This window comes from Catharus ustulatus, chromosome 3, assembly GCF_009819885.2.
Source record: "Catharus ustulatus isolate bCatUst1 chromosome 3, bCatUst1.pri.v2, whole genome shotgun sequence".
NCBI classification, from domain to species: domain Eukaryota; kingdom Metazoa; phylum Chordata; class Aves; order Passeriformes; family Turdidae; genus Catharus; species Catharus ustulatus.
Window position 1 is genome coordinate 59,185,477 of NC_046223.1, and position 19,570 is coordinate 59,205,046.

At 41.0% G+C, this 19,570-nt stretch overlaps 1 protein-coding gene across 3 annotated transcripts in view; it reads right to left on the reverse strand.

Annotated features, from left to right (window-relative positions):
- Positions 1–14,193, reverse strand: part of PCMT1 (protein-L-isoaspartate (D-aspartate) O-methyltransferase) — a 36,703-nt gene extending 22,510 nt beyond the window's left edge. Inside the window, exons 1-3 of one of the 3 annotated variants that reach the window (XM_033054719.2) lie at positions 14,011–14,193; positions 2,165–2,269; positions 1,005–1,036 (exon numbers count right to left, since the gene is read on the reverse strand). In XM_033054719.2, the coding sequence (XP_032910610.1) occupies positions 1,005–1,036; positions 2,165–2,269; positions 14,011–14,065 (192 nt within the window). In that variant the 5' untranslated portion in view covers positions 14,066–14,193. The remainder of the gene's footprint in view (positions 1–1,004; positions 1,037–2,164; positions 2,270–14,010) is intronic. The other 2 variants (XM_033054718.2, XM_033054720.2) reach the window with 2 other exon arrangements.
- Positions 14,194–19,570: the final 5,377 nt, after the last annotated feature.

Sequence of the window (19,570 nt, forward strand, 5' to 3'; positions counted from 1 at the left end):
CTCTTTCAGCTTAATCCATCCCACCCAGAAAACAGAAATAATTAGAATACTCTCTGTTAGAACACTTCTTGTTAATATTTACTCAGAGGATATATTACCTTTTTGCTCTAACACTTCATATACTGCTAGTGCTAAGCATTGGAAAAATAATGACTTAAGGAACTTAAAATTCTGAAGCATAATTAATATTTATTTTCCTCTTAGCAGTAGTACTTTTTTTCTGTCTTTTCTTGAATAATATTGTTAACATCTGTATACAAAATTCCTGATTTTTAAAATATTGATAACTAGGTACATTCTAAGGCAACTACACAGTTTTAGTCAAGAGAAGCAGACTTTTACTATATTTTGACACTTTCCAAACATCACAAAGACATGCTTCTATTCATCTATTATCTCAAATAAAGAAACACAGAAAAATTGTATCTGTATATCTGGGTTAGATGTATGCACTGAAATCCCAACTGCAACATTCACCCTAGTCTCAAACCACTTGGCAAAAAACCCTGCAACTCAGTACAATATAACTTTCTTCCTGTCCAAAGATTTAAAAGCATTACAGCAGTACCATACTATAGGAATCACTGCCATTCACTCCTGAATTCTCATGATTTTATAAATTACAGAGTCATTTACAACAGAAAGATATCTGGAAATCTGGTCCAGTCCTCTTTCAATACATGGGCATTTTAAATTAGGCTGCTTAGAATGCTGTTCATTCAGCTTCTTTGTATATCAATGAACAGAATTTCCACAAGCTGCAAAGCCTGTTTCAGTGCTTAACTACCCTCAAAGCTGTTTTTTTTTTTAACTCTAGAAACTAATCAGAATTTCCTATGCTGCATTTTTTGGCCCTCTACCCCTCATTCTATTATTGTACGTCTGCAAGAAAAATCTTGATCAATCTTTTCTACTTCCTTCCAGTAGTAGGGTAAGTATTTTATTTCAAAAGCACCTGGATGTTTATAAAATCACTATACTAATCACCTAGGTTTAATGCTTACCATATGTGGAGCACTGATTGTTGCTTGGAAACCTGTAAAACAAGAGAATGGAAGATATGCATTGTTGTTCAGACAGCAACCTTGCAATCTTTATTACCATGACTGTAAAGTGCAACACCTTCACTGTCACCCTCACTCAGGGTACAACATCCACACCCCAGCAGTTAGAGGTATTCTACATCAGAAGTGAGTTATGGTACAGCAGTGGAAAGCTATGCTATGGCAGCTCTGGATAGGAAAAAAAAGGGTTTTATCCCTGATCTCAGTTACAATCTCCATTTTGTCACTATACACTGAATGAATATCGCATATTGAGCAAGTAGGTTTAATTCAGAAGAGTAATTTCTTCCAGAATAATGTAATTCCTTTTTTCACTCAGTCCCTATGTAAAAACCTGAACTTGTTAGTTTGAGTTTCATGTAGGGCAACCATAGAATATCTGGAGAACAACCTCGTGTATTTTGCAAACAGCAAATGAGAACAAACACTGATAAGAATGGGAGGAACATTCACCTATATTAGTTTTTGTAAGCCTTTGAGTATGTATCTTAAATATTTTTTAATTTTCCTATAAAACTAACAAAACACTAATAAAATCCACTCACCACGTACTATTAAAGGCAGGGAGAAGATCAAGAAAAAATAAAATTAGTACATTTACACATTTACAGAGCTCATTCTCTTGTCTTGGAAAGATAAAATTGGGACCTGGATGGGAAACAACTATCCTATCAGCAGACCCTCCCATTCAAAGCCTATTTTTAAAGATTTCACATAATGGGTTAAGAAACTTTGTATTGGTCCCAACTGAGTATTTTCTGTAAAGATAGGGAATGCTTCTACCATAAACTGGATGCAAATTATTTTAAAGTATGTACATCAGCTGCATCATCACAAATTGCTGGGGTTTGAAAAATAAACATATATTTACACATATTAATATTCAATGAAAAACACCTCTCTACCTGATGCATCCAAATATGCCAATTGCATTCTGCAAGAAATTGAAGCTTAGTTCAAAGACATGGAATAAATTGACGAAGAACTACACAACCTTCCAAATTAAAGAAATTATTTTCACACCCAACACACAAATGACAAAAGCAGTCACAGTCACACAAATGAAAACAATCTCAATCACTTTTCCAAGATGCTCTTACCTATAGACTGTGGAGAGTCCATGTAAGGGTTGTATTTTGCATAGTGGCAACGGTCTGTAGCCAGCATTACTTCAAATACCTTGTCTGTTTTGATTATTCCATTTTCTATAAACAAACATATAAAAATAAAGGAATTGTTTCAGTACAGAAGTCTGTGAAATGTGTTAACATATTCATAGCACTGGGAGAAGTCATGTGCCTTACACGGATCTCTAACTCTCTTACTCTCATCATATTGCCCATGGCAGGGGTTGGACTATATCATCTTAAAGGTCCCTTCCAGCCCAAACCCTTCTGTGATACTAAAATTAAATATGGGGTCCAGAGGTCAAATGATGCTTAAGCCAGTGAACGTTGAACAAGACTTTCCCAGCAGTTACAGATGCTTTTTTGAAATCATTTGCAAAGCTCTACCCCCTAAGAAAACTCAAATTCATGCATGCCTTTGATAAATCCTGAAAATATAATCGGTAAGAAATTAGTATTACTACACACACCAGACAAGATATACTTCATATTTCTAAGGAGCTATACAAGCAATTATTGACAAATATACAAAACCAAGTTAGAAATGTGAAGTTGAAGCATCATCACTAAGTACTTTAGTTTCCAGATCTGTTTGTCTTGGGTTAGCAAAGGAAAAAAAAATCCTTTCCAAAGAAACTCCCACTGAATCTGAATTCACATGCTGGGGCAGATTGAGGCCAAAATGTTTTTATATCACAACATTCTGAATCTTTTTCACTTTTCAAAATAAAATATAAATGCACATGTATGTAAAATGTCAGAAGCAGACATTTTTCCTTGCTGTTTTACTTAAGTTTTTTTTAACATTGATCATTCTGGGGTTTTTTTAAGTTCTGAAGAGCCCATCAATGAGTAACAGAACACTTTAGAAAACAAATGGAAGAAATTAACTATTTACTTGCATTAGAAGATGATATAAAATACAAATAAATGACATTTCAATGATGGATTGCTTCATTAATTACTTTCTTTAAATAAGGATTTATCTGCAAAATTATACTTTAAAAGAAAAAAAAAATCATTTGAGCACCCTTAATATCTAACCCAAAACATGAAAAATCGGATTATGGAATTTGTGTAAGACTGTCTTGAAGTTGCACCACTGGGATTTTTGAAGTACCACCAACAAAACACACCTGTGCCCAGGACCGGGCTAACTTCTACAGACACCTTCCTGACTGTTTACCAGGTGCTCCCAACTATACCTATTAATTTTATAATTGAGATTTTCCTTTCTTTTTTTCTTATCTACCATCTGAGTCCAGAATTAATTATCTTATATAATACAGACTTGAATTCAGAAAGGAAAATAACTCATCAGATCATATTCCTTTTTGGTCTGAAGACAAAGTATCACACAGAACTGCAAAAGGAATATACTATTACTATGAAAAAATCTAAGGAGAACAATTCCTTTTTAAAATATATTACTTTTTAGAAATATTTGTGTACCTGGTAAGTGCCAGAAAAAGCATACACTCCACTCACAGTCCCCACACATTAGACATATCCTGTTCTTTGACTTCATTTTGAACTGAATACTACAGCAGTTCCAGTTAAAGGAAACTCATTTCAATCCAAGGTTTCAAATCTGAGCCAGTAGGCATTTGCAGCAGTTCATGAGTTTACTTACTGAGCAAAATTATATCAAAAGAAAACAAACAAATCAATCCATTAATACACTGGCACTAACAAGAGAGGATAATAAGAAGGAAAAAAAAGTTTTCCCTGACCACTAGAAATTAGTTGGATTAGCTGTACAGCAGTTCTGTGAACAAAGCATAGAAACCAAGAAATTAAACTTTTAGAGTCTCATTAGGAATCACTAAGAAGTTATTATCTCTAAATCAAATGTATTTTAAAAAAAGAAGCAGCAGCAAGGCTGATTATAACAAAAGTCAGGAGATAAAGACTCTAGGGGGCTGAAGGGATGCCAAAATCCAGTAGCCGAGAAGCCCTCACAAAAGGTCTAAAAGTGATTTATTTATTTACATGCAGACAGGTACATAGATCCTTGAACTATAGGTAGCCACCTGCTCTTTCCTTTTGTGGAATAAACATGCAGAGAACAAAAAGAACAAGCTTCCAGCTTGGAAGTGCAACTGCAGGGCCCCATGATAAGGCCAAGAACCTTCTCTAATTTCAGAAAACTTAGCTCCAGTCAAAGTACATACAACTACCAAATAAGATGCTTATACTGACAGCCAAATTACAAAAAAACCCTGAAAATAAAAACTACTAATATTCTACAGATTTTGAGCATTCAGGATGTTCTCATTCAGCAATCATGAGATTTGTTGACTCTTGTACTGTCTTTGATTATTGTCACCCTTTGACAGTAAATAAGAATTGAAGAAAGTTACCCATACTCAGAGTCCCCAGCAGAACCTGTGGGAGAAGCTGAATCTGCTGTAACCCATTTATTTCAATTATTGAATAACACTCCATCCTCATAAAAACAAGCAACACCCTCTCAGTTATCCCTCTGTAGATTAAGTCTGCTTTTCAAATTTGCTTATTATATGATGGAAACAGCATCAATTTTTAGGTGGGAATTAAGACAAACAATCAAGCCCTTAACAGTAAGGTGAATATTGACTTAGTGGTAATTTTTATTTTGTTGATAACAATAAGGTTTTTTTCTTAGTCTCACAGCTGAATATAGAGAAACATAGCAACTGTAAGGCACCAAACTCTGAAATAAAGTCCTTTCTTTCCTGCAATTGTCAGTCCCAAGACGACCAGCTGCCAAGATCTTAATTCTGTCTGAAATACATCTCTATCAAATTCTCAATTAAGTCCAGAAAACAAGTATATCCCCTAAAGAAGCCAGTAATAGAAGCTTCTATTGCAAAGACGACATTCTAGTTTCATGCATCTCTACTAAAAAACCAAAACAAAAAAAAATTAACTATTAATAAAATGCTAACTAAAAACATTTTCTAAATCTTAAAATGAATCTGTATATTGCAAAAAAAAATTTCACAATTAAATGTATAGTAGAATATCCTTTCCAATTATAATGTGCAGAGAAAACTCTCCTTGAGGAGACTGTTGGGTTTCAAGAGTAATAATCAGTTTGTACTGCAAACAAATCAGATATTAAAGAGTTTACAAGCAAAGGATAATACACAAACACACTGACAGCTTGAAATAAAAAGTAAACTCAAAAAACCCCAGAGTTGTATCAGCACAACTTCCAAGCTTCAAAGGGCTAAAGCCGAAAAGTAAGTACTTAACAGTGGAACACCGCCTGCCAAGTTCAAGAGTTACTCTGTGCAGAGGCTGTGGCAATGACAACTTGACATAATTGGAGCATGTTTTGAAAACTCTCTCTGGTCTGCCTCTTTTCCACAAACAACACCATGAAAACAGGAAAAGAGCTCAGAGCAGTCCTTGGACTTGAAGGTGGGAATATACCACTGTTGAATGTAACCTGGGAAACTGGGCAGTTGGCTGCCAGAGAGCAAGGAAAGAAGAACATGAAAAGGAACCTCAGACTTGCAACAAGTAAACAACCGATCTTTTTACTTAGCAACAAATGCACTACTGAAATGTTTACGTTTCAAAGAATTGCCTACCTCACTGATGGTATCCTGACTGTAGATCAAACATGTTTCTAACCAAACCATAAAACACTAGCAGTCAACATTTACACCAACACTGGCTTCCACATCAGAAAAGAGGATGTGTCATTGCCACATGACTCAGCATACAAGCTTACTACACAAACCATAACACCTACTCAAACTCCTCCTGTGGCTGACTTTATGTATTTAAAAAATGCTTTTGCAGCTCCCAAAACCATTTACTGTGCAACTACTTCAGCATCCACATAGTTCAACATAACTACTGCAGAGTATTTCACTGAGGAAGATGAATTTTCAGCAAAACAGGGAAATTTTAAAATCATACAGAGGTCTTAAGGCATGATGCAAAGCACATAGAGCTTTATGTTACAAAAGATTCAGTCACGTAGATTAAAATTACTGATGTGACAAATCATAGAATGGTTTGGGTTAGAAGAAACCTTAAAGGTTAACTCGTTCCTTTTTATGTTGGGGACCCCAGAGCTGGATGCAGCATTCCAGGGGTCTCACAAGAGCAGAGGGGCAGAGTTGCCTCCCTTGCCCTGTTGGCCACATTGCTTTTGATGCAGGACAGTTTGCTCTCCACAAACTTGCAGAGGGTGCACTCAATCCCACTGTCAATGCCAATGACAAAGATGTTGAACAACACCAGTCACAAGTCCAGCCCCTGAGGAAGAGCACTCATCACAGTCTACACTTGAACATAGAGTTTTTAACCACAGCTCTTCTGAGCGCTAATCCATGCCTCTCACTTTTAAAGACATGGATATAGTGCAGGACAGTGTCAAATGAGAGTCTCCATCTGACCCATGCAAACCAGCCAGCAGCTTTCCAGAGAAGAATGGGCTGGAACAGAACCACATCCTGATCTGCAAAACAGTGTGAAGATTGCTGGGTTAAGTACCTGATCAACTGACATTTTTTAAGTCAGGGTCTTTTTGTTTGAGCAGAGGAAGAAAAAAAGATGGGAAAGAATGTGGCTCAGTTAACAAAATTTTCTTTAAGAAAAGAGCATAGGAAGATTCCACTGTAAAGCATGAACACAAAGAAAGCACTTAGAACAAGAAGTGATGCATCAGCACCCTAAGATCCAATAACGGACACTGACCCAAAACACACAAAGCTCTTTGTGCTAAAGAAATTGAAAGTAGGTGTTTGTAAACAAGTGTTTCTTATACTGCTCATACATGCAAACTTCTTGTGCTTTGCTGATAATTTAAGAGCAATCTGCCTCAAACATTCAGTTGCCCATCTATTGTCAGTGTGATTTGGATTCAGAATATCCAAACACTATCCAAACAGGATGTTGCATACAGCTCACTAGAAGGAATCACTTGAGAGTCTATCCTTCAGAGACACAACGACAGAAACATTTGAGGAAAGTAAGAGTCCATCAGACCTAATCTAGAAATGAAACACAAATATTAAGTCCCATGAAAATTCCAAAGTGACAGAAACTAAAAATAATGGGAGGAGTAATAACAATAATAAATATTCAATTATCATTTAAATGTTACTCAAAACCCGCAGAGGTAAAACAACATGGAAATCATAAGCTAGGCTCAACACAACAAACGAGTATACAGCCTCAGTTAAATACAAACTTACCTGTCAACATTTCACTTTTACTTTAAGATAGTATTCTTTCCCTATTTCATAAGAATCGCCTTCAAAAACAACCCATCCACTTTGGTGTAATGGCTAAGAGTCTTCTGTTCATTTTCATGGCTCTAAAAGTCTGCAATTAACTAATTTAGCCATTTCTCCAGGCTTGCTAACAAAGCACACAGATTTATACAGAAATTCTCCGTAACGTACTCACATTCATCATAATGGTTATGTTGATTTTGTCTAAATCTGTATCAGCAGGTGAATGAAGAAACTTTGAGGAGTACATGAAAGAAGAAAGTAACTTTAAGGTTGGCTTCAGCATGCAAAAACATAGAACCACTTTAACATCCACATGCAGATGAGGGAGACATTAACCTCCAAGCACTCCTCAAACCCTCAACATTTGAGAAGGCTGAACTTCACTTATGCATCACGTGGAAAGTCAAAACAGAAGAGTTCGCTACAAACTGGCAATAACCATCAGTAATAATGAACTCAAGCTTTAAAAGAGTTCACTCAGTTTTTGCCAAATGTTTTTATTTAAATTAAAAATTAAAACATTAATAAAATTAACCTAATAAAAAAATCAATAAAATTATTTACTTAAAGTGTTATGTAACACTAAAGAAAATTACTTTGAAGGATAACATTCTTATGCTCTTAGTGATCTCTTGAACTACATCAAGACAACAGAAACAGTAACATTAAAAGAAAAGCTTAGAGTTATATTAATGATACTGATAGGAGATTCTCTCTTTTAAAAATGCCTACATGTAGCAGTAAAGACCTGTTTTGGACACATTTGCAGTATCATTTCCATTTTGCTATGGATTACTAGGCAGCTTCAGACCAAAAAAAAAGTAATATAATGCCATTATATTCACATACAAAAATAAAAATATATCTTCAATCAAGTAAAAGAACTAAATATTTTTAATTAAATTTATTTATTAGGAGTCATAAAGATTTGTGATGTAAATAATCAGAAAAAATGTCCTTTTTTTTGAATCATCAAGGACTTGGATTTTGATGCACTGAATTTTGGGAGTTTCTGGGAAAGTACAGGTATGCTTTTAACATTATATTGACACACTGTCTAACATTAAGGGAAAAAAACCATGCCAACGAGAAAGAATCAGTAAAGAACACAATCTTAATTAACACACCAATAAAATGATGGTTTTAAATTTGGGTTGGATTTTTTTCTTTCTGTCATCATTTCCTATTATATGGGATATTTAGTTGTCTTGATTTACTTGAAGGCCTGTCTCTTGAAAGATCAAGGGTGTCGAAATTCCTTCAAAACATTTCACCGGTATGGGCAAATCATTAACAAATACTTAAATCTTACTTAAAAAGAAAAAAAAGTTTCACAGCAACTCCATTAGGCAATTAATCAAATTACAGTAATTTCACCACAAGGCGCACCGGACTATAAGGTGCACTTTTTTTTTGCAGTGAGGCTCCGCCCCCAGTTCCCCCCATGCGGTTGCTGGCCAAGGCCCCGCCTCAATCCAGCAGCCACGGGCCCCTGGGACCGCCTCCACCCAGCTGCCGCGGCATTGCCGGCTCCCCCCACGGCTCACACTTCCGGGGTGGCAAATGTCACAATTTTGTACATCATATAAGGCACACCAGACTATAAGGCGCACCTCTGGGTTCAGGGAAAAATTTTAGTCAAAAGGGTGTGCCTTACAGTCATGAAATTACTGTACTTGCTAACAAATTTTTCTTTAAAATCTCCAATGCTCCAAAAAATAGCATCACAGGTTTCAAGACTGCCACCTGATACATGAACTAAATTTAAGACATTTTAGATATTCTTAAATTAACGTATCAGTGGATGTGTTATTTTTTAATTGAAAAAAATAGTTCACTTTCTAACCATGTCACTGCCTGGTCATAAGTTACAATGCTTAGACACTGAAGCCTCAATTAATTTATGATGAAGGAAAGGGTGGTCATTGAATGCACACAACAGGCAGTAGCATAAGTGCCTGTACAGGGTAGTCATTAAATTTGGTCTAATTTTCCATTATCATTTCCCTTCTTCATGTTCATCCAAGTTACATTACTCTTCCTTAAGCAAAATTAGACAGATGTAGAAGAGATTTGGATAAACCAAGGGAAAAGACATGACAGGGGAAAATAAACAAAACAAAACCAGTATTTACTACTTGCTGAACCTAACTTAGGCTTATTATATCCAACGCTTTCCCACTCAGGGCAGTTCCCAAAGAGATTTGTCCTCAGCAACCAGAAACCTGCATCAAAGGTGCAGATTCACTGCAGATAAGACTTCATCATGACGAAGCATGCCAAGATGCAATTTTTAATTATTTAACATCTAAATAATTAAAACACTTGGAGAAATCCCTTTAGCATGTTTAAAAATAGAATTCCCAGACCCAGATAATATATGAATAGATACTGGTTTGAAGCATCATTTACACTGGAAAATTAAGAATCTGATCTTATGTGAGGTACAAAATTCCATGGAATCTTGTAAATTAGAGTTGCTAACTTTTGTGACACAAGTTTATTAGGTGAGGAAGGTAAAAGAATGTAGCAAGAAACAAATCCGTAGATAGTTAATAACTTCAGCCACAGCCAAGTTAATTTCACTTTCACTGAGAAATGTGGAATCAAGAAACACCATTGACACAACATGATCAGAGAAATAAGCAAAGCAAGCTTGTCATATGGCATCATGACACTGACTGGAGGAAAAAGGCGCAGTAAGGAAACTTAATGAACTTTGCTTGTGTTCTGGACACGGAACCGATTTTTCTGTCCTTCAGGTGGGAAAAAAAAACTGATTTCTAATACGTTGGCATGTAAAGTAACAGGACTTTGCAAAAGCACAGGTATGAAATACAGAAGATTAAAAGATCTAATAGCGACCTATCAGTGGAGAGCTGAAGGTACAGAGAGGGGAAAAAGGTTACAGATTTAGAATCAAAATATTTCCAACCAAGCAAAGCAACAGTAAATTTCCTCCTTCCTCAGCACCTCTACATGACAGATTCATAACTTTAAAAAAAACCTCCTGTCAGAGTTATTTATTTAAACACAGGCAAAAATTTCTGTGTTTAGCATGATTTCTAACCCTACAGTAACCTGCATTTAGAGAGCTTCCTAGAAATGTGGTCTGCTAAAAGATCTTACTTTAAATACGTTTTAGAGGGAAGTTTACTCAAGTTTGAAGGCACATGTTCAAGTATTTTCAGTTAAGAAGCAAAGATTTAAATAATTACTCTGTGAAGGTGAAAAATATTAGAGGCTTTAATGAAGAAAGAACTATTCAGATTTTAAAAAGGCATTTTCAAAAAATGATAAATACTTTTTAGAATCATCTGAATACCTCATAGCAACAGCACATTCAAGGACAGCATTTTCATTGTGAAGAGTGTTTTAAACAAGTTTATTTTGTGCATGTCAAATTGTGCATCTATGACACCTCAAATTAACAGTGCAAAAACACGTTTACAATGCAATAAGAAGTTAAAAATCAAAACAACAAAACAATGTAATGCAACACTCTTAAGCCACTTGGCCCTAAGCATGTGTTGAAAAATATGTAAAGTTCCAGGGCCCTCTTTATTAGTTTGTCCCTTTTAATATAGGACAGTAAAGATAAAGTCTATAAAGAATAATTGCCTAAATCTGCATTGCAAATATCTAAAATCACTTGTCAGCGCCCTAACACGATGATTGTTACCATCACAGAAAAGTTAATTCTATAGTCAAGGCAACAGTGAAGTGAGGAGTAAAGAGAATGTCATGAAAGGGAAAACTTTATTGCCACAAAACAGAAGCACTAGTAACTGTCAATAACAACTTATAATGAAGAATAATCTTTATGGTTGTTTTAAAGGAAAAGAATATGTAGCCTATAGGAATCTTCCAATTATGTTTCTATTTGGAAGAAAAACCACTTCAATAAGTTTCCATTCTCCCCAGCCCTCATTTACCCACAACCAAGTTCACTGCTTCTCTAACCATGATATTACAACAGCTTACAGACATTGAGGAGTTTAAATCTTGATGTTTCACAAGTTAGGAGAAAGTGACCCAGTCTTACAGCACTGCCTCCCTTACAAGCAATTCTACAAGAACAGTCAAGAGAAGAATTGTGGCAGAACGACAGGAGCAAGAACCTCTCTACCAGGATTTGCTGCAGAAGAAGACATACTGTGTCACTACGACTTGCATTATTTTCTTTAAGTTATGTGAAATATACACTACATTACACACACATTTACTAAGTTACATGTAAGACAAACTCTGGACAACATAAAATTAACCTCATTCAATTTGCATTACCTTCAGCTAAAATGCTGTAAATGCTATGAAGTTGTTTTTAGAGAGCAGAAAATACATTGATGGATCTACTACTCTAAAAGAATTCTCTGGAACATTTTAGTCTTTCTAGTAACCAATAATTTAATAATTATTAATAATCATAATTTAGTAATAACCAATAATAAGTTAGTTGAAACATATCTGGGAGAATTTTATCACAATAAACAGTACTTTCTTCTAAATCTGTTCCCAGCTTTAGCAACGAGGTATCATCTTACCCGAGGAACTCTAGCTTGAAAGTCATGGTCTTAATTCAGCAGCTCCTCTGCACTGATGAAGCCCTACACCATGACCAGAGTCCCACCGAAGGGGACAACACAATCCTGCTGCAAGATCAAAGGCCTATGTGCTTCCACAATATTTTATTGCCAGTCCGCTATTTCCCTGTTTAACACCCCTCAAAATATTTTGGCATGCATATGCAAAACAGAGTGGGGGCAATTACAGACTGTAATTTTCCAGGAAATTACCATCGGTGCATACTTTGAGATTATGATGTTAAGCACTTCTATTTTACTTTCCTCTTCCTATACAACTATTGCTGGATACTAACTACAATGGCTTTTAGCTTCATCATCATTCTCTGCAATGCCCTAAACAGTTTCCATGTGTTGAAAAACTGCCATTGTCTTCTGCAACAAAGAAACTGGTTTTGCCTTCAAGTTCTGAGCACCATAGACGATTCTAGCAATAATTGCTTTTTGGATGTATTGTGGAGCTTAAAGTTGATTTTTACATCAGGAAGATTTTCCCTGCTGTGTAAGAGAACAGTATTTCACAAAAACAATATTTCTAGCCCTTTCAGATGCAGAACAAAACAAAACAAAAAAGCATAGCAACAATTGTAACTACAGAAGTTATTATCTATTTATTAAACAGAAAAAATCTACAATAATTAGTAGTTTTTACAGGGAAACTGAAAGTCACTTCAGCATGTGTTATCCTGCTGGCTGTGATAGTTCTCAAAAGAAAATACTGTAAAAGACCACAGATCAGATGATCTAACATAAGCAGAGAAAAGGCAAAAAGAGCAAACAAGGATGATTCTCCAATGACACCAGAATAACGAGGCCACACAGCTGAACTTGTCTGTGGTCTTGTAGCATCACTGAAATAAGAGGCGACTGCCATAATACAGGCTCCAAATCTACATCCTTTTGCATCTAGGACAGAGACTTGAAAAGCGGAAGGGAAAAGGCCAGGAGCAGAGACGAGAGAACACTGTCAGTATATTTAAGAGAGGTCAATTCTATTCTAATGTGAAAAGTGGAAGCTCCGAACACAGAAGGTGTTGTTTCTCCGTCCTCTCAGGACCTGCAGACTTCATGATGTACTGAAGTACATCGGCGAAGAAGCGCCCGCCCAACACCTTCCACGTTCAGCACGGGGACAGCACAAACCCTCGGTGAGCACAAGGGAGCGCCCGGTGCCGGGCAGACACCGCAAAGCTCGGCTGTCACAGCACGAGCACGCAGCCCCGACAGCTCCTCTCTTCTCCCGTCCTCACCCTGCGGTCCCAGCCCATCCCCTCGAGCGGAGCCACTCGGGACCGCGCCGGGGAGGGGGGAGGAGGGACTGCCGCCACACGCCCCTTTCACCCAACACAAACAGCCGCGGCCTCTTCGGCGCGTTTCCCAAACCCGGGCGGCTCCCGCTGCGTCGTGCAGCCCGGGCCTGAAAGAACGGAGGGCGCCGCCGACACCGCCAGTCTCGCCGCCCGCCGGCCGGAGCGAAGCCAGACGGACGCCGATCCCGGTGCGTGCGGGGGATCACGGGCCCTCCGGCACTGCCGCCGCGGCCCCGCCTCAGCTCGCACAAAGCAGACGGGGACGAAGCGGCGGGAACGGGGCCGGCGAGGGGGGGACGCGGCGAGTAGGGAACAGCCACGGCCGCCGCACAGCGCTTCCCCTCCGGGACCGCCATCGGCGCCACCCCGCCCGCCGCACTGCCTCCCGCAACAACAGCCCGGCCCGCCCTGCGACACCGGCCGCCGCCCGGACACACACCCCCCGCCCGAGCACCCGGGCACGCACGGACACACCCCCGGCCGGACACAGAGACACGCACACACAGACACGGACGGACAACACGGACACACGCGGCCGGGCGCCGGTGCCGCTCCCCGTGACAGTTGGCGGCGGGTCGGGCGGGCGCCGCGGTCGCGCGCGGTCGCTAACGGTCACCGGGCAGCCGGCAACGGCCGCCCCGCAGCCCAGGGGCCCCGCCCGCCCGCGCCCCCGCCCCAGGACTCACTGCGGAGGTTGTGGATGAGCTCGGAGTGGCTGGCGCCGCCCGACTTCCAGGCCATCGCTAGGCACACTCTGCGGAGCAGGTACAGAGCCGCCTTCAGCGCCGCGACTGCGCACAGCAGCTTCCCCAGGAAGGACACAACCTCCAGCGCCGACACAGGCGCCGCCTCCTCGCCGCCTCCTCCCGCGGCCGCCGCCGCAGCGGCAGCCGCGCGCTCGCCGAGGGGAGGGGCCACGCGCCCACCGCCCCGCGCGCCCGACATGCCCCGGCCGCCGCCGCTCCGCCGGCCCGCGCCGTGCCCCCCGCCCCCCCCCCGCGCATGCGCGCCCACCGCCCCCAGGGCCGCGCGTGGGGAGATCCTCGCGCGCCGGGGCGGGGATGCTCGGCGGCTGCTCCCGGCCCGCGCGTTTTGTCGCGCCGGCGGCGAAACCCCAGTCCCACCCTCGCCTCAGAAACGGCGGGGGGACCGGGCGGGTCTGGGGGCACGGGTATGTAAACTTAGGAGCTCTGTTAATGAATGAGATAGCGAAACGGCACCTCGGTGCGCACACACTTTCCCCCTTGCCCCGGCCTTAGCCGCTCCCGTGACACAAGTCAGTGCACGCCGGGTACCGGAGAAGGCCCGGAGCTGGCGAGCCCCATCACGGTGGCTGCGCCGCCAGCTCCGGCTCGGGCCCAGCGCGCGACCCGCCGCCCTTGCGGCGGAGCCAATTAGCGGCGTCTCCCCGGCGCGGTGTGTTGCATGGGGCGCGCCTATTGGCCGCGGCCAGCCCGCGCGGGCCAGGCCTACGTGTTGGAGGCTGCCATTGGTCAGGCGGCGCGGGAGCTGCGTGTCCCGTGTGTGTCCCGTGTGTGCCACGGTGGGGACGGGGCAGGGCGGGTGCGACCCGCGCCCGGGAAGCAACGCGAGAATTGGAGCGGCGGAGAAGGCTACGGAGAGCTGGCACGGCTGCCAAAGTACCGATGTTTCACAGGAGCACCTGCCGGTGCAATGCCCGTGACGTGGGACAAAGTTACAAATCAAAGTTCCTTTTAAAAGGTGTCCAGGACAATAGCTCAGAATTTAGTAAATTCCGATGGGCCTTTATTCTGTCCCAGCATAAGCCCATGATGAAGTAGCAATCTTAAGGGAAAAGTAGCACCTTCGGATCCTCCCCAAAGCCTGATAACCTAACGAGGAAAAGCAGAGAATTCTCTTTTTACAGCCATGTAGTATTTCCCTCTGCTCTGAAACTCCTTTATGATTAATTTTGCCGCCAATATTTGTGGGAAGATAGGTTGAAAGGCTAATACAGAAGGCAGTCTCTCCCGATGAATTACAGTTGTACTGATTGCTGAGAGTGGAAACATCTGTGCCTGCCCGATGGGTTTGGGTGTTATAAAAGAGTAAGCTAGCTGGCCACTAGTTGTAGTTCGAGTTAGAGTATGAGGTCTGGAGTCTGCTGTATTTTGGGATGGAGTGTGCTGGTTGTGCTGTGAGGAGATAAGGGACATGTGCTCGTGCAAGGGGCAGATAAGGTAAGAAGCCGTGTGAGGGACAGACGGGGTTAGCCAGCCACGTAGAAGGAAACTTGCAGGGAGGAGAGAAGGAGTCAGAGCTGTGTGGAGCTGCCTATAAGAAAAGGAGTCAATGCTGTGTGAAGCTGCCTATGAGATTCAGAGTTGCTTGAGAGAAGTTCACTGAAAGAAGGCATGTCAAGTTTTCTAATAAAGGATTGGTGGTGATGCCAGTCCAGTCTATCTCAATATAACAACTCCAACAAGTATTTGTTTGCTACCTGTTGTTTCTATTGTTTAAAGAATGTATCATTATCTATCATCTCTGAAATTTTGGGGGACCTCCTGTCAGCGCTATGACTTCTGCATTTGTGTTGCCTTCTGGTCCCTGCAAATGGGCTTCACACACCTGGGAATAGTTTTACAGTCATTCCTTTCTTAACCAGGTACACTGGCACAGGTATTTCATCTACATGGTACCAGACAGCAGAGTTTTCAGTTCTTGGCTTTTGTGGTGTGAGTGTAATGGTATGTAACTACGGATAGGTTGGCCCTATCAATAGTATATTGTATAAACACTTGGGGAAAATATGGTGTTATCCAGCAGATATAATTTCAAGTATTATGTTGTTTCTTAAAAGCATTTCTGATACAAGGACACAGCCTAATATACCACCATGGGAGATTGCACAGATTATATCTTCTGTGAGAGAGCCCATCTTGGCTGAGAGTGTTGAACCTGTTCCAATTCCACACAGCACATCTATTTCATCCAATCATTGCTGGTTCAGGTGAAGAGGTGAAGCTGCAATCTGCTTCTCTACTTTGCAGTCAGCCTAGGGCAAATCTGACAGTTGCTCAATGCATATCCCAGATCCCATCCATAGACTTTCCATCTGATTCTTTTAATCTGGAGACAGATCCACTGCTTCATTCTGTGTTCTCCATCTAACTTCTCCTAAGCATGATCTGACAACTGCAGTCCTTGTGAAGCTCCCAGCCTGTCCTGGAATATAAAAGATCTCCCTGTTACACCCAGTGGGCTGAGAGAGAAGGAAAGAAGCCATGGAGTTAGAGGAATTCCCAAAGGATAGCAGGTGCAGAGAACAGACGGACACTGTAAAAGTACAACATAGAAATACTTTATTGTTTTAAATACAAAAGACATTTTCTGTTGTCAGATGCAAGTAAACTGCATTGCTCTGACATAGAGAGGTTGCTGGCAAGAAAATAGCTGGCCCATGTTTAAAAGCATTCCAAGGATACTTACCCTCTTGGGAGACCAAAAACACAACAGAAACCTTTTACATACAAACTGATGCTGCTTACCAGGACCAGCTTGAATTAGGCTTTGACTCATCAGAGAGCACCAAAAGCAAGCCTACATTTCTCTCTTAAGAGTTTGCAGTCTTGCCCAGTTGCTTTCTGAATATACCTATTTGCCATTTTCTTGACATGAGTATTCAGAGAATTAAAGCAAGTGTGGGCCTTCCTTAACAATATCTGGGGTGTCTTGGATGGATACCAGGCATGTGTGAAGGAAACAGCATTTGGCTTGGCAGGCTTCTGGGAGCTCTAAGACAAGCCAAGTTGCCTCCAAGGGCCCTGGGAAACTAACATGCACCAGTAGTGGCAGGATGCACGTATTTATGCAGTAGACAAATGTAGGAGTCCCTAACTCTTTCAGTTCCACAATCCTGGGCCATGACTCCATTTAAAAATGGAGCACATCCACTGAGACTAAACTAAAAGCAATGTAGATGTTCTTGACTAGAGTAAAATACAAGTGGAAATAATAATAATAAAAAAATTGCTTTCATCATCACTCATGTGGAACCTTTCCATTTGCTCTGATACTCAGGATTTCTGTATGCTACTCCCCCTCACTTGTCCAAACCAGTGGGAGCACCTTGGTCCCTGGGTGCCCACTGTCAATTGCAGGCACCCACCTCCATTTTCCACATGTAGAGCCATTTCCCTAGACTCTCCAGGGAGCTGCTGCATGGCCAGTCCTCTTAGGGAGAAGGCACAGGAAATGCCAGCAGCCAGACTGGGCCACCATATGATTGTTCTGACATGAAGATCCTGCTAACTGTAAGCACATTGGCGCTTCTTCCTTTGCTGCACGTTCACCCACATCCCAATCCTCTTGCTGTACTTACATACTTTTATATATAAACCCCTCTGAGCTACTATTTCTGTTTCATTCCTTCCCTCCCACCTCATAAGCCCATTAGATTTTTTTTTAATTCTTTGAATTTAGAAAGAATTTGAAAAATTGCTCATCACTGTCTGTTCCCATCTGCTTCTGCATACCACAAGCACAAATTTCCTTGTGAAATGTTCCTGCTGTACATTTCCGCAGTTATGTCCCAAGCCCCATGCTAATTGGCTTTTACACCTACACTCCCTCTTCTTCTTGACTCCATTCTGTTTTTTTAACTTAATCATTCTCCTTCATCTCATTTGTTTTCCTATAAGCTCAAGCCGGTTTGGTGTGTACCTTCCTTTTGCATTACCATTTCAGAAGTTTACGTTATTTTGAACTTCACATCCATGTTTTACCAGCTCTTCACTCAAAAATGAGTTGAGAATGACTCAGCCACATCAGTGACTTTCCCCATTAGGGAGCAACAGAACTGGGACCCCTTCATGAAGGAAGGTCAGCCTTCCAGATGACACACCATCCCATGGTATCCCAGCAAAGCAAGCAGAGCAGGGCTGGGGACAGGAGTGGTTTTGCTATCAAGCAAAGTGACAAGTCAGGCTCCAACTCAAGGCAGCCAAGTTTGGGCAACGTGGCTGATGACAGGCTCTCCTACAATACAGCTCAGGCCAAGAGCACAGTGCCCCAGCCAAGGGCAAGACTTATGGATGGGCCCTCTGCTGTTACATCTGCTCTGCAGTACCCTGCACTGTAACTGTACTTGTTCAAGAGAATGAACTGGGCACAGCTCCAGGAATTCTTACCAGTAAACATTGTTTTGGCATCTCCAAATAACTTTCTTTAAATATTATTCAATGATGATTGGAGAAAAGCAGATTATAAATAAATCCAATTCAGTATTAGTTTTATCGTACCCCAGTGCAACCACTGATCTAGTGCCTTTGTTCTCAGGCCCCCTACCTTCTCTCAGAGATAGGCATGCTTTCAGTTTTCTTCCCTTTTACTCACACTCCTAGCTTTAGCCATATTTAAGGGTAATCCATAGATGCTCCTTGTTGTCTCAGCTGGTATGTTTGGACCCAATGCTCAGAGTCAGCTTCATCTAGACTAAACATCCTTTTTGAAAACTAGATGAGGCGTATATTCTCCCGATGCTTATTTCCGCCTTTTATATGGTTATTTAAATCTGTCATTACATTGAAATGATATACTAACACAGCCAGTACACATCTTTCATAGGGATCAAGCACAGAGAATATATTTAAAGGTTTACAAAGCAGTCCTAAATCTATCACAGCTCTCACTTCTGTCATATAACATGCTGCCAACATTTTCTTTAAAAAATGTAGGACAGGGAAGAAAAACTGTGATTCTTCTTTTCCTCTAAGTGAAAATAAGCCAGTATGTCCAACTTACTTCCCAAATGCTTTTGAACAAGCAATCCTGAGAAAAGAAAGAAATCATCCAAAACCACAATGTAAAAAATACACACAGAAATCACAAACCAACCAACAAAAATATTTGCCTAATAAAACTTTTCAATAATCCCAAAGTGTTTTCTCTTCAGCTTTTGGCTATCTGGTCTGTAGTTGTATTCTGAGGCTGCCTATTGATATGTCTCACAAGTGATATAAGAATTAGCTGAAAACACCTCTGAAGTCAACAGTGACTTGCAGAACTGCAGTTAGCAACTTAATAAATGGTGCCAGAAGCACTTGCTGCTGTAGAATAACAATGCTACTGCCGTGTGCAACAAAGCTATTTTAAGGTATGTTTGCAGTAGGGTAGACTACTATAGCATCTAGCTTTTGGAATATGTTCATTGTTGGATTCTGCTGAATGTACCTATGGAAAAAAAAAGTTAAATGAAGTTCAAATGATGCATGAAACACCTGAAAT